The sequence below is a fragment of the Haemorhous mexicanus genome, chromosome 6 (assembly GCF_027477595.1).
Source record: "Haemorhous mexicanus isolate bHaeMex1 chromosome 6, bHaeMex1.pri, whole genome shotgun sequence".
Classification (NCBI taxonomy): Eukaryota; Metazoa; Chordata; class Aves; order Passeriformes; family Fringillidae; genus Haemorhous; species Haemorhous mexicanus.
This window is the reverse complement of record NC_082346.1, coordinates 55,598,358-55,623,001: the sequence shown is the minus strand read 5'-3', so window position 1 is coordinate 55,623,001 and position 24,644 is coordinate 55,598,358. Positions and strand designations below refer to the sequence as shown.

At 42.9% G+C, this 24,644-nt stretch overlaps 1 protein-coding gene across 2 annotated transcripts in view; it reads right to left on the bottom strand.

Moving 5' to 3' along the window:
* Positions 1-9,461: 9,461 nt before the first annotated feature.
* Positions 9,462-24,644, bottom strand: part of RCOR1 (REST corepressor 1) — an 82,519-nt gene continuing 67,336 nt past the window's right edge. For both annotated transcript variants that reach the window (XM_059850362.1, XM_059850363.1), the window contains 6 exons: positions 22,747-22,825; positions 18,054-18,248; positions 16,983-17,060; positions 16,760-16,817; positions 15,998-16,227; positions 9,462-13,866 (listed from right to left, as the gene is read on the bottom strand). In XM_059850362.1, coding sequence (XP_059706345.1) covers positions 13,825-13,866; positions 15,998-16,227; positions 16,760-16,817; positions 16,983-17,060; positions 18,054-18,248; positions 22,747-22,825 — 682 coding nt within the window. In that variant the 3' untranslated portion in view covers positions 9,462-13,824. The remainder of the gene's footprint in view (positions 13,867-15,997; positions 16,228-16,759; positions 16,818-16,982; positions 17,061-18,053; positions 18,249-22,746; positions 22,826-24,644) is intronic.

Here is a 24,644-nt window from a genome sequence, read left to right as displayed (position 1 = left end):
CTGCCGTTCCCAGGAAAAGCACAGTGCATCTCCAATTGATTTACCCTTATTACTCATTTTGTACTGGGCTTTGCAAATTCCTCTCCCAGCACAGCACAGAATTTTTCTCCATTGCTGACGAACGGCAGCTGGCTGACTCTGATAAATCCCACTTGGTCACTACCAAGTATCTCCATAATCATTCCTCCTAACCCAGTGGGTGAAACACTGCATTAATGGGAGGCAATTTCAGCAGTTGCCTTTGTCCTTCCTTTAGGCTCTTTCACAGATCCCAGAGCTTTTCCATTATTTCAGATGCTGGAGATGCTTTTCTCAGCTTAGGTGCAGGAGGAGATTTGAATGCCATCATCTCTGGGTGGAAAATCATCACCTTTAGAAAAGCTCAACCCAGAATCATCAGCCACTTCCAAGGGGAACAGAACATCCCACTGCCCTTTTCCCATTTCACCCAGAGGCACTTGGCTTGAGCTGGAACCCAAGGGACCTCATGGTTGGAGTAAGATGCATGAGCAGTTTAGCACCATGTTTGGTTTTGTGCTGCCAGTTCCTACACACTGACAAGTGTCCTTAACATGACACTTCTGGGGCTGGCATTTCCTGCCCAACAGGAAAATTGCTGACCCAGGGGCTCTTACTAATTTATCCCTGGCCATGCTCAATATTTGCTGACAAGACCCCAGAGCGAGGGTCCACACTTCCTTTTCCTGGGTGTGAATAACTCACCTCCCCCTTTTCTTTGATTGAACTTGCAGCATACCAGAGATGAATAGGGTAGAAGGAGCAAGATGACGAGTTAAACATGGAAGCAGACCTGCCTGCCATGCCAGTGAATCTCCTCCACTGGCAAACCACTTCCCCACCTCTCCCTATGGCAGCAGAGAGGTGACACAGGAGAGCTCCACAGGGAATGCAGACCTGTGAGCTGTGTCTCTCAGTGGAAGGTGACATCTAGAAAGCTCCTTGCTGCAGGAAGAGGTGACACTCCTGGCTCACTAAGCCACTGGAGCCAAGCCCGTGCCCCTCCCAGAGGAGCCTCCATCCATCTCCCTGCCCCCTGGGCTGGCTTTGCCTTGAGATCCTGGTGCCCCCCAGGCCTCCCAAGGAAAGCACGTTGTTCTTTTCTCAGGAACACCTGGGGCCTTGCCTGCACTTTGCCAATTAGAGGCAGAGTTGCAGAGATTGCAGAACTGCTCTCATTTTGTATTTCATTTTTTCATTTAGATTAGTTCAGGGATCAGAAAATGAATGAGCTTAGCTCAAGTCCCACAAGCCTGCTTTTCCTCCAGGCAGCTAAACACGCTGCTCGACTTGCTAGGCAAACATTTAATCACTCTCTGCACCCAGCATCCTCTGTCACACAGGAGGAGGGCTCTGGCTGAGCTCCTCAAAGAGGCAAAGCAGCCACACAGTTATTTCCCAAGCAAGCTGTGGCCGATGCACGAGGATGAACACAAAGACAGGAAATCACCTTTTGGGAAGAAGAAACCTTGGACTGGGTTAAATGGATTTCTTGACTTCCAGAGCATCTTCAATGCAGCCATGAAACAGGAAGCAGGGAACTGGTTGCAGCCAGTAACCTGCCTGGCTGATAATTCATCCCAGGAAACACAGGAGAAGGGAGATCCACCTCTGCAGGTCACCAGTGCCAAATACCACGAGTTTGAGTGGAGGACATTTAAATTCTGTAAAATCCTCCTTCCAATGAGAGCAGCAGCAAACTCACACTACTTGGTTTATCCAAAATAAGTCTGGGGGGATAGCTGCCCCCTCATTTAGAAGTAGCAGGCTGGGAAGAAGAGGCTGATCAGTGTTTTTAACCTGGCAGAAGGTGATGCAATGAGATATGCTAAGTAGAAAACAAAAAAATGCTGGGCAAATTAAGGCAGCAAAGGTAACTTAAAACTGAAGCCACTTGCTTAGGGACCTTGTGAATTCATCATTGCTTGAAGTCAAACCTGGGCATCATTCCAAGAGCTACGTTAGAGCTCGAGAATAAATTACAGGTGTGACAGAGCTGATGTTCTGGAAGCACAGAGATATGATAGAGGCCGTGGAAACAGCCACATCAAGCGGATGCTATTATGAATAAACTGGCATTCCTCACCTGATGGGAGCTGCTGAAGTCTGTGGGAGAGGAAAGGGGAGACAGGCATAATTAGGGCAAGCTCCCACAGTTGCCTGTACAGAGGGCCTGTCCACCTGAGACATCTCCTCCCAAAGAGAACAGCACCACTTGGCCTGGCAGGCTGGATGAAGCCTTTGAGGTAAATAAACAGCAGTGCTGGGCTCGGGAGGGCACTCCTCACTCAGGTACCAAATGCCAAACACATGCTCCACGTGCACCACCTGCTCCCTCTGCTGCCCTGGGCAAACAGGGATGTGCTTTGTGGGACCCTCTCCCCTCAGCTGGGCACGCTGGGCTGGCATCCAACACCTGCAACCTACCACGTTACATGTGAGGGTAGCTGCATGTTTAGAACCCCACTCCTTGGTTTCCAGCCTTCCAAACCTACAAGAAGTCATTCCACTTGATCATTTATCATGTGGGTCCTTCATGCATCCCAGCACAGCTTATGCCTCCCTTTCAAATTGCATTCATCAGGACTTTTTTTTCAGAGAAATCCCCCAAATAAATCATTAGTGATTCATAAGTTATTGAAACAGTCCCCAGTTCTTCAGAATAGGTATTGCTTAGGCTGTCATCTGACAAGATTCATCACTTTCCAGACCACTGGGACATCTTCCCCATCCCTGCCTCCTCAGAGCTTTGCCGACTCTGGCGAAGTACAGGCTGGAGGTGCCACCTGGCACTCCTGCATTGAACACAGGCTGTTGAGAAAGAGTTTCTGTACAAAGATAACCAAACTCAAAGTTTCACAGCAATAAAGAATGTGGCACATCTGTCACTCAGCTCTGCTAATGATTAATTCCCTTTGCTGCCTCATTTGCAAGACTTCGTCAAGAGCTGATTTCTTGCCCTACCACACAGCCTGGCCTGAAGCATCCACCTGTTCACCCTCCCTGGCCAAAAAACCATCACCTGCAAAAATTCAGTTCAGGGCTCCAAGCTGCTCCCTGCTCCAGGGGCACAGCCTACACTCAGTGCCTCCTTTCCATCCCCCAAGGACTCGCACCGCCTCCCTCCAGCCCCTCACCGTTCCTGCCATGGCCCTTCTGCAGCCTCAGCCTCGCCTCTGGACAGGAGGTGGATCTTTGGCCAGCAGACTTCAGTAGCTTTGAATGGCCAGAGCAATGCAGACTTATACCAAGCTTCTCCCATGGAAGGCCTCCTCATAAGGGTGGCCAGGAAGGAGTGCAGAGGAAATGCAGGGACACATCCATGTCCCTTCCTCCTGTAGGGTTGGCAGCTTCTTCCCTAGTTCTGCTGCAGGTGCTGTTTAAGACAGCAGCCTGCACACACTGCCCAGCTTCCAGCCACAAACACATGGCTTCCAAAGGCTTCTGTGAGCATTAATCAAACACTTCAGGACACGGTTTTCACATACTAATTTACTTAAATGACATGTTACTTTGTCTTCTCATCTGAGACACCTAAACAGCTGAACAGAAATCACAAAGTGAATCTCAAAGGAATAATTAGTATACAAAAAATAAACCAAGCCAAGCTAAAGCCACCCAGGCAAGTGGCCCTTGGGGGTCTGCCTGTGAAACAACTCATTTAGAACAAAACAGTCACACACTGAAGAAATTTGGACACTGTTTTCCAAAGCTCCAGCTATTCTAGGAGAACAACCCGCTATAAAAGGCTGTCGTGAAAAAAAGGGAACTTGTGATGTGCAGCCAGGCTCAGCAGGGAAAACAACCCAAACTTTTCATCCATTACTCAGGAACAGCCTTAGAGACAGGATCATGGCAGCAGTCCCAAGCCCAAACTCCCCCACAGACTGCAATGGGGCTTCCACTGCTCCCAGCATAGGTTCCAGGTACCTTCTGTTGATTTCTAGACACCCACACTAATCTGCAGCTGGAGCACAGCCCAGCAGTCTTGTTGATGTGTATAATATCAAGCAATTCTTCATGTGCCCTCCAACTTTACTCTGTGCTTTGATTATGCCTGGTTAGGAGTTTCCAGAAAAGCCTGCTAAAAATACCATCATTGCCAAGGAGCAAGCCAACACCAAGGGCAATATCCTCCAGTGTCAGAGACCTTCAGCCTTCAGAGAGCAAGTCCATGCTGACATCTCTCTAGAAGCCTCTTGCATCCAGCTAAGGACCCATTCCTCCAGTCTGCTACACAACCTCAGTGATGTTCCTCCAACAGGGACATGCAGCTTAAGTCAGCCCCTTCCCACCAGCATTGACTTTTCATGGGGCTTGTCTTACACCAACCAAAAATAATCCTTTGCTATTAGACAAGATGCACCACAAACCTCTTTTACAACACCTTGCTTGATCACACTGCCTGTAATGACATCTCTGGGGCTTTTGGCAGCCATGTACCACAAGGAGTAAGAACTGTCTCTTCCTTAGGTACCTAACTGCTTTTCTATTTCTGTGAAACATTAATTAAAGGTTTTACCTCCCAAACACCCACAGGCTGGCAATGCCAGCCCTAACTGGTCATTATTCTAGGACTAACCCATGGGAAGGACACATCCTAACACTGCCCATCTGCAGATGTCAGCTCACAGATGAGGTTTGGCAGAATTAGCAGCAATTATAGTTTTGCTCCACCTCCATGAGCATGTTAGCAACTAGCAACTCACAGCAAAGCTCTGAGTCCCCCCAAGCAACAAGCAGTTGTTTGAAGCCTTTAGCAGGTTCTGAATTTTTAAACAAAGACATATTCTCCTGAGTGTTTACAGGCCATTAAGTAAACATTTAACTTTTTAGTAAAATGTAAAAACATTGAAAACCATCTCAATTACTCAGCTTTCATTTATACAGCACTGTGACCTCTCCATCCCAGGAGGCTGTAGAAACAAAACTGAGTTACTAAATGAAAAAACACACCTTTACAAGAAAAACAGAGATGATTCCACTGCTTTATCTCAATCTTTAAATGCAAGAACAGCAACAAAACTCACAAGCACCCTCTTAGCTTCATTTTACAGATAACTTTTTCTTTTCATAACAGAAGCAAAATATTGAAGAAGTATGGAAAACTGGACCACATTCACTGCCCTCTTGTTAGTACAATTACTAGTGAAATCCTTGAGATCACCCAGTTCAATCCATAGAATTACCACCTCCAGTGGACAAAGTGAAAAGGAAGATGTTTCATGAACGCAACATAATTCCCTGCTCTGTGTCCTCAAAGAGGTCCACCAACTATCCAGGAAGCCATTTGAGGAGCTGGACATTCTCTTGAGTCAACAAAGCATTGCTGAAGCCTTGCTGCTCCTCAAAGAACACCAACACATCCCCTCATTAGCAAGGCACATCCTTGTCAGGTTTCTGCCTGACCCACACCTAACAAGAGGCTGACAGATAATAATTTAAAACTGCATTTGCTCTAACAGTATGAAGTTATTTACTATCCACCTGATCCAACTCTCCCTGAAGACTATGTAAATGCACCTAACAAAGTTTGGATTAAGCTCCCCATTTTTTTAATGCCTACAGCATGGGCTACACCCCCTCATTTGGGGGACTTATAAAAGATTAACACAAAAAATATCTTGGGAAATCCAGCAGAACTTAATGAGTCATAGATTATTTTTATATATACATATACACATACATACACTCACAAAATCAAGTTTTCTCCCCTGATTGTCAGAGATTTTCTTTGCACCTTGAGAGCCAGGCTGGCAGAAGAGGACTCAGTGTATTTCTCATTCTGGAGGCCCTAGGCAGTGCACATTTGAGGGAAGAGAAGATGTAAGTCAGTTGATATTTATTATGATCTTTTTTCTTGACACTGAATGCTGAAGCACAAATCTGGAGCCCTGGCAGATTCCAGCACTCACTGCTAACAATGCACTAAAATAAAACCGTGAGGAAGAGAAGTTATCCATCCATGCCTTGGGCTAAAGGCATTGTTCATAACAAATTGCTTGACTAGTTTATCTTCCCTGTGTGCATGGAACAGTTCTCTTAAATTATTTTTCTGCTGCTAAATCCCACAGTGGTTCTGGGTCACTCATTGAAAGTCAAAGCAAGAGGCTGCCTGTGATGGAGCACAGGCACAGGGTATTGTTTGCTTCCCGAGCAAAGCACGGCGCTGAACCCATGGCCTCCCCTGATTAACTGCAGAAACTGAAATCTCTATACAAATACTTTTAAAGGATAATTTGTTTAAGCTTAAAAGTTATCTTCTCAGAATATTTGTGCCAGTGAGACTGGACCGTACTAGGGGGAGAATCAGTCACGCAGCAAAAGGGAATTAGCTTAAAGGAGAATATCCAATTGACTGCTTTTGGGTTTGGTTTATTAATAGTTGGTTTTAATTTATTTTTTGGGAGCATTAACAGCACAGCATATTGATAAGAGACACAAAGCTACTTTAGGCATTAGAAAAGCTGCCCCTGAAGTTGTACTGGAAAGACTAAACATAGTAGAAAATATACCATTATAACATTTTCAGCATTAGTGACACTGCTTCACAGGATGTTTCTTACCTGAGCTGTCCCGTCAAGAGAGGTGGGATAAAGGGCTCAAAGGAATTGAAATGTGGCTCAGTGGGGTTCCCCACACAATACATCTTCATTTACAGAGCACTTAAAAGGTTCCAAGCCGCTGGGGAGCTAGTTCTGTAATCAGAGGCAAATTCCAACAAGCAAAGAAAATTTGGGATCTTGAGGACATGCTTGTCTAGAAGCTCCAGAAGTTTCCAGCCATCCCAGATTCTGCCCTGTATCTTATGTCAAGAACACAATACCCCAGCAGAACTTTCCAAAGCATTGGTATGAAGCATTGACATTTTTTGTCCAGCTCCAAGCACAATGCCCACCACTGCAGTGAGGGGTCCAAGTCCTTGTCCCCTCTTGGGTTAAGCCCAGGCAGCCGTGGCACCAGTGTGGTTAACGGCCAGCTCCCACATCAGAGACAGAGCCCTAGGCTCTACCTTGATCTATAATAAGGAAAGGAATAAGCACTTGCAGGATGTAATACATTAGATCAGTTTTCAACATCTAATTTAGGATTAAATTAATTATACCCTAGAAAAGCTTATTTCTCTCTAAGGGATTCTGGACAGCGAGCTCAGGCAGTGATATCCTTATCCACTGATGAATCCTGCACCTTGCCATAGACTAATCAGGCACACGTGGATCTCTGGCAAACCCACTGCACCCATTCTTCTATTTCATTAATTCACTTTCCATTGTGTCTTATTGTAAACCTTGAATACACAAGGCAGCATCAAGAAGTCTGCAGCTGCTGAGATCTCCTATTCATCTTTTTCTAATAGAAATCAGCTCGGTTTGTCACACACACAGCCTCATCTTCCCTTTCAAAAGGAAATCCAGGTCTTGCTAAGCCATGGTCTCACACATTACATGTCAGACACATTAGGTCTGTGCCCCCAAAGGGTGCAGAGAGGGAAACGCATCTCCCACTTCACATTTTACTGCCATCACTCCACACACCTTCTCCTGCTGCAAACTACCTTCATGAAAACAAAGAACACATCCAGAATCAGAACAAACAGCTCAGCTCTCCCTCACCCTCATCTCCATATACAAACAAGATCTCAGCATGACCTGACTCCCATTTCCTGATCTGACTAGTGTGAACACTTTACCTGGTCAATGTTTTTACGCAAATAAGAAAATCCTGCCCTTTGGTGCCCTTGTTAGGCTAGGCTGCAGCCTTCCTCTACACAAACTTCTCCCCGTTCAGCAGGGGAAACTTCCAGGTCATTTCTCCATCTATCAAAGTTCAGATCTCCTCTACACTACTGTCCACAATAATTCCCTTCTTGATAACCTTAGAAACTTTGTTCCCATAAAATTTTACAGTGATTCCTCCTTAGTTCTTCTGCAACAAAAGAAAACAATTTCTCTAGCACTCTCAGCAGGCTCTTTACAGAAATGTTTTTGTTTGTACATATACATTTTGCTGACTGTTTACACTACACAAATGACCAGAAATTACATTTGCTTTTACTATTTCAAAGGCTATTTGGGTGGCTGAGCCAGAGCATGCTTTAGAAGTGAATAATAGGTTTGAAACCTGGTTTTCTCTCTCAAACATCAGTCTGCATCTTACAGACCGGAAGATGGTTTATGAAATTAAATCCAGGTTTATACTGTTACTTCATAAAGCTGATACTTGGGGATCATATTAAGATCTTGGCACACTTAGTAGGACCAAAAGTAAACTCCTCCCTTTCAGCCTGGACTCCAGCTTGAACCACATCCTTCAAGGCAGCTGCTACTCTAAGGGAGAAGTGCTCAGTGACACCATGTTCAGATTCCAGTTTGTTTAAGTAGGACAGGCTACAATACAGCATTAATTCAACACTGCACTCCCACTTACAAACACATTCCATTACCAGGCACAGGTACATCACCTGTGTTTCCAAAACCAGTGGCATTGTCACTACTTTACCTTTGCTTCTCAACTACGTGTTCAGGCAGGGGAAGTCCCCGTTTCCTCACCTTTTTGTGCCCCCTGATTGAAAGGAAAGTCCTTCTTCTTTATTTGCTTCTCTTTATTTTACTTTGGGGTTGGGGGGGCACACGGGCAAGAAAGGCTGGTTTGTATTCAAGATTTAAGTGCTTGGAGTCAAATAACTCCCCTAAGAAAGCAGATTGCTACCTCACAATATTGGTACCGTATTCTCTACCAGCAGGAAAATTACAAGGAATGCTTTCCAGTAAGGAAACACCCTCAGCTCTCAAAAATGCTGCTTCTTCTTCCAAAACCCCAAATCAGTCTCCATCCCTACCACTTTGCTTTACAATATAGAAATGCATTACTAATTCCTGCCCTCCATAGGCTGCAGAGCTGGAAACTACCAGCATCCTGCTGTAGGAATTATGCTGCCTTGAACACACATGAGCAAAGCACAGAACTTCTTGCCTCCTGTCCTGTGCTAACCCTGGGCTCCCAGAGCCCTGCTGGGAAATCTGCTCAAAGCACTTCCCCCCAAACAGCCCCACAAAATCCTGTCTGTGCTTCTGTGTTTAGTGCTCAGCAGCACTCCAGCATGTGAAGTCAAAAACCATGATCTTGTGAAAATTCCAAGGTGCAAAATTTCCTGCCCTTCTGAGCATCATCAACAGCAACACTGCACAGCGCTGAGCTCTGAGGGCAAGTGTTGCCTTTTCCTATGCATTTAAATGTGTTTCTTTCATGGGAAAGATGACAATCTTGTTAACTTGTACAGCCAAGTGCTTTGTACATGAAGCAAAGAGGCAGCAGTTTATTCTTCAGGTTCTCCTTATCTGAGGGATGACACCGTCAGGAAAGGGAAAACCCCTTTTGTATCTCCTGACCAAAATCTGAAAGGTAGGGGGTCAGTTACACATCAGAACCACGTTTTACATCAATAACATTTTACTACATATTTTATTACATCAATGGCTTGAAAAAATTTTATTTGATGTCAGCAAACATTGGAAATCATAGAAAAATGAATTATGTAGAATTTCACAAAGGAATTTACCCCACTATAATTCCTCATACAGTAAAATAATCCAAAACCAAATGTTACTTTTCAGTGGCTAAGCAATTTTATAATGCTATGAACATTCATCACAGTAAGTGTGCTGAATAATAGAAAACAGGCAAAAAAGACATTTAAAATATTACTTACAACAGCATTATTACAACATACTTTCTTTAAAATCCCAACAAGTATTTCATCACTTCAAAAGCTATACAGCATTTCCATTATATTTGCAAACTTAACCTTATACATCTTTTAAAATCTTGAAAAAACTTCTTTTAAGCAATCTATAAGCAGTTAACAAAATTGATAAAATCTACATAATGGAATACTATACACTCCAGTATAAATTTTATTTTAGGAGAATATGAATGTAAACACTCATTATTATACAACATGCATAGACTATACTGACCTTCCATCTTCTGAACTGTAACTTTCACTGCAATTGTGCTTTACTATGAACAGGAAAAGCTGCATTAATCCAGGGAGTGGCAGAAAGTATTTGCTTTAGGGGCATTGCACAAGATCACCAGATTTTGACTTACTGAAGACAAGCTGGAGCTAATAAAATAATTTTTCTCCTTTTTTTTTTTTTTTTTGTAAAATATAAGCCCACTCATCGCTGAATGGGCTATGTACAAATTCATACCAATTTGAAAAACAAACGCATTATCAAAAAAAAAATCTCCTATGATATTTTTGCATTTCATTGACTTGGAGATTTTTGTTCACAAATCCAGTGATCAAGTTAGTGTAATGCACTGTTTGGCTCATATTTGGTGTGCAAGAATACCAACAGCATATTAGCAAATTCATAGAATAAAAACTGAAATTTAAAGTGACAATGAGCATATTTTAATACATAATGTTTCTGATGTATTTGTACAGGAAAGAAAAATGTTTGTCAGGACATTGCTTTAAGAGAGTAAGAGTTTCACTCTTATTTTAACTATTAAAAAAGTGTTCTAGTGGATATTTATGGGGTCTTCCTGGTTGCAAACTTGTAAAAATATATTAAGAAACCATTATCCCCATAGGTATTAAATATATCGAGACACAACCATTGTGGTTGCACTACCAGGTATGGCTACTACGGTCTTAAGCATCTGATTGTACATTGTTGCTTTACTGTTAAGCACAACTGAGGCGTGTATTTATTTCCCTTGGTTATAAGATTATATTACAAAAACTGATCACTTTTCAAACCAGTTAAACACGAATATTCAAGTAACAAGGTTGTTTTAATGGATAAGTGAAAAAAGAAGTTACCTAGCACTTTACACAACTACATAAAAATTAAATAGAACAAATGAAATTTGTTTATGCATATGCAATACACTTTTATATCTTTAAGATTTCTAAAACTAAAACTTAAACTATCATTTTCTTTAACGATACCATATTTTGCACAATAACTTATACTTAGGAGAAATAATTTCCCATTTTCCACAAAATATATATAATTATGACATTCACATCGATAGTTTAAGAAACAAAATTTAAGTGAATATTCTTATTTTATGCAGTTATCTTTGTGGACCCTTCTAGTCAGAATGCAACCAGTTGATGTATCTAATGCTTGACCCATTTAACAAAAGAAAAAGAGGGTCTTCACCTAAACAAGGTCAAACCATTTCAAAAGCTAAAATGATTTTATCGCGTTTAAAAACATAGTTCAAGAGAATGTAAAAAACTAAACGTTTAAAATACAGTGCTATTATATTGCATGTATCAACTACAATAAGATAGCAGTAAACTGAAAAATAATTAAACAACTTTTTTCTTCCTAATATCACAAATGATACACGTTTCCCCCTACCCCATGGGGATGAAGCCAAAACACAACTTTTCTGATAAGATGGACAGATTTGAGGGCAAAAACCAATAAGAAGTCCTCACAGGTACCAAAGTCTCCAGCAGAAGCCTCTCCTGATGAGCTCCCCCAGCTGGGATGCAAGCTCCCACACTGGTGAGGACCTGTCTCCATGCATTGGTACAGCAGGAGGTTTAATATTTAATACTAGAGTGTTTCTAAAGAGCAGCATTGCTTTACACCACAACTGTCAACTGGATTCACAGTGCTATTTGCCCGGTCTTTATTCCTAATTCACACTGGCTAACTCCTAGCATTCCTTCCCACAAGAGACTCCCAGCTCCAACTGGCACAGGTCTGAAGGAACATTTGAGCCACCAGAGCTGCTAGTTCACAGCAGCAGCTAGGCAATACAGAGGATAGGGAATAGCTCCCTTCCATCCTCCCATCACCTCAGAGGATCTCTCTGGAGCTACTAGAATGGAACTGCTCGGAAACAGCTGCCAAGTGGCTGAAAGGGCCCTTTTGGGGCTCCACACTCTAACCTGCCCTAGGAAATCTCTACCTGCACTGTGCCTGTGTGTTACTGCCCAGTTTCTGACGCTGAATTACTTTCCTCACGCACAGCCCAAGGCTAAGACCACACCTCAGTGCTACAAGAGGCCACATCCCCTGCCTTTCCTGGGGCTGTGACCACACTGCAGGAGGTGCCAGAGCCAGCTCTGTTGCCCAGCTGGCATTAGCCTGCCCCGCTCGGGTACTGAGAGCACAGCCACCACAGCACACAGCCCAGCAGCCAAACCTCAGCACCAAGTCCAGGGCCTGGCCCCAAGCTCCACCAACCTCAGCTGCGGGCCAGGCCACGGGCTAGCTCATTTCAAGTTGTGTAAGAAAGGCTGGTGCTGTATATCACTGTGTGCCATCTTGGCTTGAAACCTCTGTAGAGGAAGAGAGGCAAGAAAGGTCCTTTTTTCCACCTGCAAAGACACCTGATGGTTTCTTCCAACATCATTAAATTAACCATTTTTAAATGCTTTGTGACTAGTGTTATTTTGCAGCTTTCCACTGGACAAGAAGCAATATTGCTGCTTCTAGCTTCCCTGGACACTGTCTGCTCGGCAGTCAGTAACCACACCTTGTTCAAGGTGCAAAGTCCTCCCACGGGACTTGCAAGAACAGCTCCAGTTCAACACAGCTAGACAGGCCACAGCACGGGCCATCCGAGCAGAGGACTGGGATTTGAAAGCTGCATGCACCAAGTATTTGGAAAAGCACCTCTTAGATTTTAAATTGCATATTTTGGTTCAGAACATGAAAGCGATGTGTGCTTCAGAAGGGTTAAAATGGCCAATGAAAATTAACCCGGCTCTTCTCCATTACACTTGCAAGAAACCAAAAACTCTTGAAGGTTGAATTTTGTGCTCCAACCCTCATCCAAACTTCCAGTGGGAGAAGCAGTTTGATGTCTTTGGCAAACAGCGCTCTGAAGAGGAATGAGACACTGGGACAGAAAGTGATCTATGGTAGCCAAATGCAAAAAGGCACATATTCCCCAAAAGGAGAGGCACCAGAGAAAGTTGTTTTGACTTAATCCCACAGAGGATCAGGAAAAAGAAAGTTGTGTAGCACTCACTTAACAAGTTACAATGCAAATGCTGAATGCCAGGGGTTAAATAGCGTATCAAACAGTTTCAGGTTAAGTATTCCCTTTTGCACTAAATAAAAGCCATTAAAATATACAGAATAAAATGCTCAGTTAGGGAGCTTTCTATGAAGCAAGAACACACAAATACAGTGGAAAGAACTGCACAAACCAGAAGTGTAATGAGTTACATCTACAACCTTGGACTGACCAAACCTTAGAAATAACATTTCCTATCACTTTGCATTATTCATGATTGCTTGCTAACATGTCCTGTCACTGCAGAACAAACCTGCCACGGCTGGCGTGTGCACAGGCCCCTCCTTTATAGAAAGCTCACTAATCATAGTGTCATCGTAAGAATACACAGGAAGCGGAGACCACGAGGCCATGCAGCAATACATACTTATACCCTAAGGACCAAGTGTTATAAGAACTCCTAACGTGTAGAGTTACTGTGGGGCTGCTAAGGAGCTCCTTGTTTTGCAGGTTGGTCAAAATTTATAGATAGGTGTTACTGGTTCTAGAAGTCCCCATGCTTAAGCATGACGTTGGTGAAATGGAGAGCTGAGCTACCTGGGTGCTTTTGAAAGAAAGTGGAGGCAGTATGGAGGAATGAGGGGAGATTAAGGCAGATGTAGCACAGGACTGGAAGCGTTTGCCTTTTTTTTGGTAATAGCTGCTTGTCCACAGATATGATGCAGATGGCTGTCTGAGGTTTGCTAATACCTGATATCCTGGATAACACAGTAGTCAACACAAATTGTTCTAGGCTACAGCACCTTCTCACGAAGCAGATGCATATCTGACATCAAGAACAGAAGTAGCCTGGAGGGAAGGGGAGAGGAAAAGCAGATATTTAGTTTAAAATGAATACACGTAGGCTTTCCAGCATCTTCAAACTTCAGCCCAAATCTATGATACTGACAGTGACAAAACATACAATCCTGCCATATGGGAGGAATTCCAACAGTTTTCCCTGTTCTGAGGCACACAGGGATTTGTTGTTGGGAATCTAAACACACAAGTATTAAGACTAGAGTTGATGCTGCTTTATTACCAGCAGCCTCACTTCCCCCATTCAAATAAAAAGAACTATGGCCACTTGCTATGGTAAAGCCCAAAGCCCTCAGAAGCCTGATGAACCTTTCAGGAGCTGGTGGCCAGACAGCCAAGGCATGCCAGGGAAGAAAGCACCTGAGGGAATTCAGGGTTAGACCAGCAGAGTCTTCTGGCTACTGCTGAGTCCGCCTGACTTGACCAGACACTGCCTGTCCCAGGGCCCTCAAGAGCAGGCACCAGCCATGCAGCACTGCACAAGGAGGGACCAGGAACCCTCTTGCAGCCCATGCAGGTCACTTGTGTCATACGCCCAGTGATGTTTCACCTTGGCCCCAGAATCACTGAGACAGACACCCAGTCAGCACTTTGCTTTATGCCACCTCTGAAGGCAGGAGCAGCACATTCACAGCTTGTTTTGATCTGATTCCCACCACCCAGCACTTGGTCTGCTCCAGAGTGGGCACCTTCCATCACTAATCTGAGGATCACAACTGCTGCTCTAGTAGTAATTTTACCAGACCTTGCTGTCATGCCACCACTCTCCCAATTCATTTGGGATCCTCACTGCTCCAGTACCCACCCACCTGGCCCCTTCAGTCCACTCCAGCTCCTGCTGAAGCCATTGCTTCCCTATGCCAAGTGAGATTCGCCTTTTTTGACCTCAGCTTTCAGAAGCAAGGATGTATTTGAAGCTAGGAAGAATCTCAGAGGGCTCAGAGAAGAAAAGCTCTGCATTACCAACATATAACTCTACAGGACACAGGAAAAGGCAGTGACAAGAACCACATATCTTTCAAATTGGTGGCTATGTATTAGCACCCATGCTGCTTTGCTCCATCTCTCAATTCTGGAAGAATGGGACAATTTCACTCACACACACCTGTGAAGGCAAGTTTTCTGAGTTTGGTTTTGTCCATCTGTCATACCTCTGGACTTAGTTCCCAAATAAAAGCATCTTTGAACTGCACGTTATTAGGTTTTGTGAAGCAGTGAAGTCCTGCTTTTTGAAGGTCTGAAGGACAATGAATGTCCAAGTGATCCAGCCCTAATCAGAGCAACAAAAATATACAGCACACTGAGAAGTCTTTACTCCATGCTCAACCAAAATTTGCCTTACTGTTGACTGTGCTTGCATTTACAATGCACAGTTTTTTCACCAAGCCAAAGGGAGTCCTTGATCAGACTGTTTAACACACAAACCTCTACCATGGTTTTCTTCTACAAGACTAAGTATTAATCTTTATTGTTAAGACTAAGTTTTTGTAACTAACTTCCATACTTTAACATCCTACAGTCTCTTTGTTCATTTCAAACCTACATGGCCTTTGGAAAAGTGTTAACTCTGAACCTCCATCAAGAAGAGGCTGTTCCTAAAATTTGCTTTTACAGAAACAGCTGTAAACCTAAGGAAACTTTGCCTTTAGGTAACTCCAGAGTGAAATTCCATACACTCATGTTGCTTATAGCTTTCTTCCCTTCATTTGAGTGAAACCACTCACCAAAAATCAAAGAGCAAGCTTTGGCTCAGAAGATTCTATGATCCCACAAAGCCAAACCTAGAAGAGCTGGGAGAATTGAGTGCAGGGAAAACATCCAAGTGAGATAAAGACGCATGGTGTTTCAGCAGAAAGAGGAATTAAAACATCTGTGTTCTGATGAGATACACATACTGTCCGAGGGCTGCAAATTTACTGTTCTACTTCCACTTTCATACAAGCCTGGATCTCCCAATTCCCCAAATCAGTACTGGAATTGTATACCCAGATCAAGTGAAATATGCACTGAATGAAGTTTGACAAAAATGGATTTTGCAAAGACTATATTATAAATACACACACACATCTATCTGAACTGAGCTCAGATTGGGAATCCGATGTGACTTTTAAATTGGATTTACCTCATCTTCCTCTTCAGACATTTTAGTGGAATTATCAGGAGATTTTACAGGCTTCTGGCTATTGGTTCCATTTGTCTCCTCTTTGCCATGCTCTGCCTCCCACTCCTGTAGGACTTCATCTATGTTGAAACGACGTCGATAATTTACAAAAAAGTTTTTCACTTGCACCACAGATTTGTTTCCAATCACATCAGAGATTGCCTGAAAGTCTCGGCCGTATTTCCTGATTGCTAAAAGCAACAAAAAGAAAAACAAAAACAGTGTGTTATTCCCACAAAGACCACAAATCAGGCTCCAGTCACAGCATAAAGATCCAAAGCTGAACTTCTGTCAAGGTTTCAAACCTTCTTTAGATTAATGCAGAATAAAAAAAAAGTCTAAACTGGGAAAGAGACACAGTTAAAACCAGCCTTGGAGAAGAGAAGAGAGGTGCAGTAAAAGATGGGTAGAGTCAGATGTACAAGGCCTGTTTAAATCTGCCTGTACTGCTTGAAAAGTTACATAGACAAAGATGACAGCAATGCCAGCTGAGTTCCACTTTCTGAAAGCTTGGACAAGCAGAAACTGTGTGCAAATATTCATACGCTGCCATTTATATTGCCCAGGGAGGGGAAGGGGGAATATTGTATCCCTGTTCAAATACATTCTTCGGGCAGTGTCCAAGTCCTCCTTCCTTACCTTCTGAAGAGAAACTCAGCTCTGAAATACACCAGGGTTTTGACTATCAACAACTGAAGTACAAATGAACTCATAGTGCCATACCTTGTACAGCAAGAAGCTGCTCATCTGTGGTCCAACGCGCGTTAAATTTCTGGACGACCTAGACAACAACAGCAACAAAAATTAGGTAACTTCATTTATATATTTTCACTTGTATCTGAGCTCATAAAAACCTCTCAGAAGTGCAAGAAGGAACTAACTGTTAGTCAAAGTATATCATTAGCATTTATCTTCACAATTAACAAACGTCAGAAAATGATCTCACCTCTGGAAGTCTGTATTGTTCTATACCACCTTCAAGTTTTTCTTTGAGGGCGCTGTTTGTCTGTTTGATATTCTGAATCTGAAAAGAAAGTTTCATCCCTTTAAGGAGGATTAAAAAAAAAAAAAAATCTTTGGACAAGTCTTTTTCCAGCAGCCTTGGCAGGAACCTCAAAAGCTCAGCCTTCCAGTTTTTCCCACAGCCTGCCTTTTCCAAAAAGAAAGTTTGCTATATTGGAATAATGTACAGCAGGAGCAGCTGGCAAATCATGAGATCCCATTTAATTTATTCTCTGCTGTCTACAAGTTCTTTGGAGCAAGAACTGCCCAAACTTCCAGGTCTGTATAAAGCCCAGCATAAGAAGACCAAACCTATCTACAGCAAGTAATGAATCAAAGACTGCTAAAGAGTTCAGCTTCTCCCAGAGTGCCAGGAAAAAGGCTTCAGGCCAAAATACCAATTCTATTAACTTTAATAAAGAGCCTGAGACAGATCTCTGCTTTAGAAACAGCAAAATGCTCAGATCTAGCCAACAAACTCATGTAGCAAACCTGTATTTACTCACAGATATTTGAAAAACATTTGTTTAAAAGGCAGATCCATCAGGTAAGCAAAAGGTACATAGAGAATTTGTATGATACCTGTCTAGAAAAGACTAAGTCAAACATATCTGCAATTTATAAAAGTACCATGTGAAAAGGCAAAGGGAAGAGCTGTGAGATGGAAATTGCATACTGCTGAAACCACTGCCACCTGAGGAAAGTTACAGTTAAAACTGCAGAAGGAATTCTGAACTGCAAGAAAAGCTAGGTGCCAACAAATGTTCCTTTGATTCCCTGCTATGATCTTTCCCTTGTTTTACTTCAGGTTGAAAGCAGGCTTGCCCACAGAACTAAAACCTAAGAGATGTAAAACCCAGAGCTGCATTCAGAGCACAAGGACAGCAGCTTGTCAACTAAGGCATGTAGCATTGTGCATCATCACTGCCAAGCTACAAATTCCTGCCAGCTTTGCAGCCTGCAACAGGCACTGGCAGCAAAGCCAGCAGTTGCCCCTGTGCGATGCCGTTCGTACCTGCCGTTTGATTGAGACTAACTCCATGTCCAGTTGTCTGAGTACAGTGGTAGCAGCTGTGGCATTGGCAGAAACAGCCTCCACATCTTCCTGGGAAAGGAACATTCCTTTGGGAGGTTTCCTCTTTGCTCTGTTCTTGGCCTGTGTACTGTGCTTCTCCTTCTTCACCTGAGGGACAGTTTCAGCAGGTGGCACCTGACAAACAGCAGTCAGTCATTTCACAAAACTAAGCATCTTTAGAGATCCCTTTCAGCCCAAACCATTCTGTGACTCTGATTTTCAGCCACATCAAAGGCTGGTGATACATACAATGGCAGTATGTACACAGGAGGACATATTTGCTTTAAGTGCCATGTCATACAAACTGTCTTATACAAATTTCTCCTTTCCTTTAGCAGCTTTCAGCTGTGGTTGCCTTCTCTGCCCATTCTCATTTTGGGAGACAGATGCCCAATTCTGCATTTATTAAATGTTCTGGTTATTTTCAAACCTCCAAAACCCTTCTTGTTTTCATCATCAGATCTGGACACACCACCAGAAGGAAATAAAGTGAAGTGTGGAGACAGAAATAACATAACTAAACAGTTTACTGGGAATTGTTTTACTACTTGACAGACACAGGAAGAAATAAATCAAATTTATTCAAAGGTAAAGGATAAAGGAGTGAGGTGACAACAGGGTAATTCTTAGATTGTTACACCATTTCTTGGGAGCCAGGTTTTCTTGCATAGCACTTGAATATCAACTGTTCCATCAAAATGGTGCAGCTTTATCTAAAATAAACTTTAAGTCTTTTTTATTAAAAAGGAGTATTTCAGAGAGCACTTCCTATTTTTACCCTTTATGTCTAAAGCAAAGACAGGTAGATTAGCCAGGCCACTTACTACAGATCCTTCAAGAGCAAAGCTGATTCTAAGATAGCAAAACCATTTCCTCCAGAAGTTATACTCAACAACCAACTCATACCTAAGATTTTTTTACCCAGTGACTGAAGCCTGGCCAAGAACACAGAACAGAAGAGTGGCAAGGAGAGAAAAAGCAGAGGGGAGGCAGTACATGTGAATCCTCTGCTTGATCACTGCAAGCTTTAAACACATTGGCTTCATTTGGTGCTATTGTTTTTCTCCTAATCTGCAGCTACATGCAGTTTCTACACAGTTTGTGGCATTTGCCCATTAACATTATATGCTTGCATTTGAAACTACATGAAGCTGAGCACCAAACCCCCAAAGGACTCCAGCACAGCTGCCATGGATAAAAGCTTTTTCACCCTTCTCATGGGCACAACGGCCAGAGCCCCACAGCAGCAGCAGCAGCAATGTGGACAGTTGCCTGCTCTCAACCTTTTTCTTCCATCCACTGGTGCACAGTATTCCATGAGATCTAATGACTAGGGCAAGCCCAGAGGCAAGAGGTAACTCTTGCCATTGCAGGAGGGATACCCCTATGTCTCTTTGCATAGAAGTGGTGAGCAGGAGAAACCAGACTGGCTTAGCTATGAACAAGTGAAGTAAGCTCTGCTCTCTGCTTCAGAAGGGAGCACTTTGATAACTGAGCCGGGTAAATTATTCAGCATGGATAGACATTTCAGATCCACTCATATTTCATCTACATACACTGCTTCCCAGGACCACGCAGCAATGCCTCACTGCAGGTTCAGCCTGTCTGCTGACCAACAGGCAATGCCTGCAGTGCAAACATCCCAGAAGCTTCAACATTAAAGAAAAATGAAAGCAGTTTCAAATTACTGCTTCACACTGTTCAAAAAATGCAAAGCTCTTTTGTGTTGCAGACAAGAACCAGAGCTCCAGCAGAACAATTTTTGACAGCTCCAAATGCCTCTAGGCCCCAGCAAAAATTGGAACATCTAGTCTGTCCTGGAAACTCTTCTTTCCAGGCCACACACATTTCTCTCGAGAATTAAACCAATTTTTGAAAACCAGAGAGAATTAAAATGCAGGGATTTAGAAGGGATTTAGCAGCACTCCTGTTTATTTAGAGATTGCCACTGCTATCCAGTGCACTTCAGTCTTACAAACTCCTTAATACAATGTTCCCTTCCTCAGATTGCACTGTGTAAAAAGAAGATAAAGCTATCTCAAGCTACATAAAAACAGAACATGAAGTGGGAGGCACTTCCAGGAACAAGGAAGATACAAAGGAAGCAGGTCTAGGTCATGACCTCAGTATTACAGAGTCACTATGCAAGGAAATCCAAACAGTTGCACTAACAATTAAACTAAAAAAAAAAAAAAAAAAAAAAAAAAGGAATCTTCTTCCAATGATCCTCAAAAGTGGAAACAGATTTCAGATACTCTGAGAAATCCCAGTATTACTGGGTAAGTCAGAGAGTAACCAACAGGTCTCAGAGCTGAAAAAACCATCTCTGCAGATTTGGGTCAGGGAGGTTCCTTACAGTAAGAGTCCCAGGCTGCTGGACCATCACAGCCCCTGCATGTCTGACCACATCATTAAAAGAAACCTAATGATCAAGGACAAACTTATCCCCTCCTGGTTACCTGCTCTCTTTCTCAAGGCATTTCAATAAGCCCTAAGTTCAGGTACTGTAAGATCAGAATCACTGAATCATTAAGTTGGAGAAGACCTCCAAGACCATGGAGTCCAACCTTTGACTGAACACTTGTCAACTAAACCACAGCACTAACTGCCATGTCCAGCCATTTTTTTAATACCTCCAGGGATGGTGACTCTGCTATGTTCCCAGGCAGCCCATTCCAGTGCTTGACCACCCTTTCAGTAAAAAAATGATTCCTGATGTCCAACCTGAACCTCCCTTGAAGACATTTTCTCTCATTGTGTCCCTGGATGCCTGGGAGAAGAGACCAACCTCCACCTTGCTACAACCTCCTTTGAGGTAGCTGCAGAGGGTGACAGAGGTCTCTGCTGAGACTCCTCCTCTCCAGAGCAAACAAGCACAGCTGAACTCTGAACAGGCTATGAATGCTGTCAGCCCCATTTTTCCCTCCAGCACAATCCCTGTCCTGAAAAGTCCCCACAAGGCTGCCATGGCATACACAGCCAGACTGCATACACTGCACGAGTTTCAGATTGGTTTGAGTGCCATGGCCTGTACCAGTGTGACAAGGAGGGCACAAAGCCTCCTCCCACACTAAGATTTTCTGCAAAAATGTCTCTCCAAACAAGACATCTGGTCTGGTTTGGCCCTCCAAGAGATGCAGCCTAGTTGGCGAAGAACCATCTTTCCCTCTTCTGCAGCAAGTTCAGGACATGTCAGCACTGGTTGGGAAGGAAGAAATGATAAAGGGGGTTGAAGAGAGTTCTTTTACAAATGCAAGCTTTTGAAGAGCTTACAGAAAAATCTGAACTGTAAAGTCATTAAAATAATGGGAAATGAAACAATAGCATTATTTACAAAACACTACAGAGCTGCAAGTACACAGCTGGAACTTAGCCAAGTGAGAACCCTTCCTGAGTGTGGCTGAGGCTTCTGAGAACTCAGTTTCTTGTAAGGATTAATACAAATGGCTTCACATCCACTCTGCCCCTAGGAAGACATCAGGAACATGCTGGTTCCATCAGTGGAAACAACAGCAAAACTTTTCTGGAAAGTCTAGAGAACACACTCACATGGGTGAAGAGTAGATGGGAATGTGGTGATTTTTCAGTTATTTCCATGCAAAATTACTTGCTGGAGGAATTAATCTCACTGAGAGTGACTGACAAAACCATTACTCTGGGACTTTTTTTTGACTGTGTGGGATCATGTTTTTAAATACTTCTAGTGGATTTTCCCTAAATATAATCTTTTAAAAAAATAAAAAATTAAATAGAATGACTGGGAGAGAGAGACTGGGAGAGAAATCAAGCTAGAAGAAACCAGGAAAGGGAGCTATCTTCAAGGAAAGAAGGCCTTAAGCATCTTCCTGTAACTCATACATACAACCCACACTGCTGCTGAACAAGGTGTTTTTATTTAGTAACAGGTAACCTGCAGGTTATGCACATGGAGGTGAAGTGTATGATCTCCTGTAGGGCATCACAGGCTGGGTTTTCAGAACTGCTGTATTTGTGTAGCTATTTTCATCCAGAACTCTATGCCCACAGAAAATGAAGTACTTGAAGTGAAACACAAGTACTACATTTTGAGCTGATGTAACAACAGGTTAAGGTGACCCTGCCAGACAAAACTAACCAGTCACAAAAGCTTTTTCTTTTACTTTTCACCAATACAGCTGCAATCCTGGTGCTGGTGAAGTGACAAGTATTGCTGGGGAATTCAATACATCAGGAATGTACCTTAGAGTCTAATGTGTACAAAAATGTACTTCTGTTGGTCTACCTAGAACAAAAGGATGGATTCCCCCTCCACCAAGCCATCTCCATAGGGGGATGTGCTTCTACTCCATCTCCATGAAGTAAGGTTCATTTAAACCACTGAGGGTTGTTTAAACTAAGACAGACAAAGAGAAGATAAAATAGACTGGAAACAATCACCTAGTACATTAGCATGGGATGGTGAAGTGTTAAATTTTCCCAGCTCTATTCATAACAACTTCTTTATCTATACTTGTCCTGATCTAAGAATAATTCTGAAGACAATTCTTTTCTTGTTTGACAACTAGACAAAGTACCAAAGAAAATTAGATACTGTCACGGAGTAGCTAGTAAATAAACACTTTCATTTGTACAGGAGTAAGAAACAGAATTATACCTCCTTTTTGCTCTCCTTGTTTTGTTCAACTTCAATGTCAATAGGGTTATTTCCATTTGCTTCCTCCATTTCATCCTCACTGGAAGACAAAAGCAAACAGTACTGTATTAGTTTGTGAGGCCCTCTTTTTCTAGAAACAGCATGCTAAAACAAAAGCATGAATAGCACAGCAAGCCCAAAAACCTTCCCTAGTTTTATTCCCAGGATGTGGGTTTTTTTAGGATGTTGGTGTTGATTTTATTTGGTATCAGTTAAAGTCAATAAATTCTTAATTCTGAGGACAGTGCATACAGGAACACTTCTCAGCAGTGTACTTAGGCAAAATAAATCTACACAGATGAAAGCAAGAGACATGAAATTAATTCCACAAGTTATCTTTCAAAGAACATAGGACACTATGCATTTTTACTTTAGGCAAACTGAAGCAGAAAGAAAGACTTAAAAATACAGCAAGTAGCTAAAATACAGATTTCATACAACTCCTTAATATTTAGCAAAACAGATGCACAAAATGAACTCCCTCAAGAATAAGCACAAAAAATGCTTGGATTTTTGGGGTTTTTTTGTTTTTTTCAGTGACAGCCTCACATTTTCTCCTCTCCTGGAAAAGAAAAAGATGTTATCAGTTACAGAGTAATAATAGGCATGAAATTGAGGCCATATTGAAAGCAACCTTCACACCTGTCCAGTCTGGCTTAGGTGGAATTTTAATCAGACATTAAATCAAATGTGTTTTCATGATTTAGAATTTTTGTACTGTACACAACCAAAGTAAATTGCATTGTCCATTTGAAATGACGCCCAGAAACAGAAGAAATAAGCTGATGTAATCAAAAGATTTTTATTAATCAAAAAAATAAACCTATTTTGCCATATCAAACTCCATAGACTGTGCTGAGGAGCATCAGCTGTTGCAGATATGTCACAGCTCCAGGGCAGGGCATGGCTGTGCTCGAGGGCAGCAGGAGCCAGCAGGCACAGCATGTGCTGCTGAGCTTGGCTGTGGCATCAGCTCTCACGTGGCCATGTCCCTGCTGCAGCCACATCCTAAGGAGGAATGGGCTGCCATCCTTCTCCACAAGAGCAGGCACTTGTACAAACCACTTCTGCTCTCCCAAGCCTCCTGGCTCACCAGCTGATTCACAATATACTTTGGGTAATGATGATTCCAGGGAATCCACTCCCAAGCATCCCCTCCTAGAGCTGCACACACAAAGTCCCTCACATACAACTTAGAGCAGGTGCTGAAAACCTGGCCCCAATGCACTGAGAGCTGTGTTAGTGGCAATCTGAGGGGTTGGGGAATTTCCCTGCCTAGCCACAAAAGGGATATAGAGGTAACTGAGTGAGGTACCTCAGACTGCCTCTTCTCTTAACCCCATCTCCAAAAGAACTTCCTTGTGTTCTCACCTAGGTTCAGATTTCAGCCTTTTCACAACAGTCTTTGCTGTGCTGATAGTTTGCTCTTGTATTCTATAGAGCAAGTCCCCTATAGACATGAGCTGAATTAAAGCCCACTCCCTCATTTCTGCAGTTGTAGACACTGATTGCCATAACCAAAGAACACTTCTGAAGTTCTGCCAACACTGAATGGCACAGCACAACCTGAAAATCCAGGCACCCTGAACTCACCCTGAGTGGATTCCACACCCTGCATGGCTGCACTGACAAATCCTTTGAGGGTGTGGGGGTTTGACTATTTTCCATAATGGAGGGGAAGAACAGAAGTCAAACATCAAGCTGACAGCCTGGTGCTTTGCTTCCTGCAGATGTAAATCAAGTTAAGCATTTCCAATCCAGCTGCCTTCCTCAAAAGTTACAAAATTACAGCACATGGCAGCCCATACAGTTCTTTCCCATTCACCAGATGGTCTGAGGTGCTACTTTTCCTACCAAAC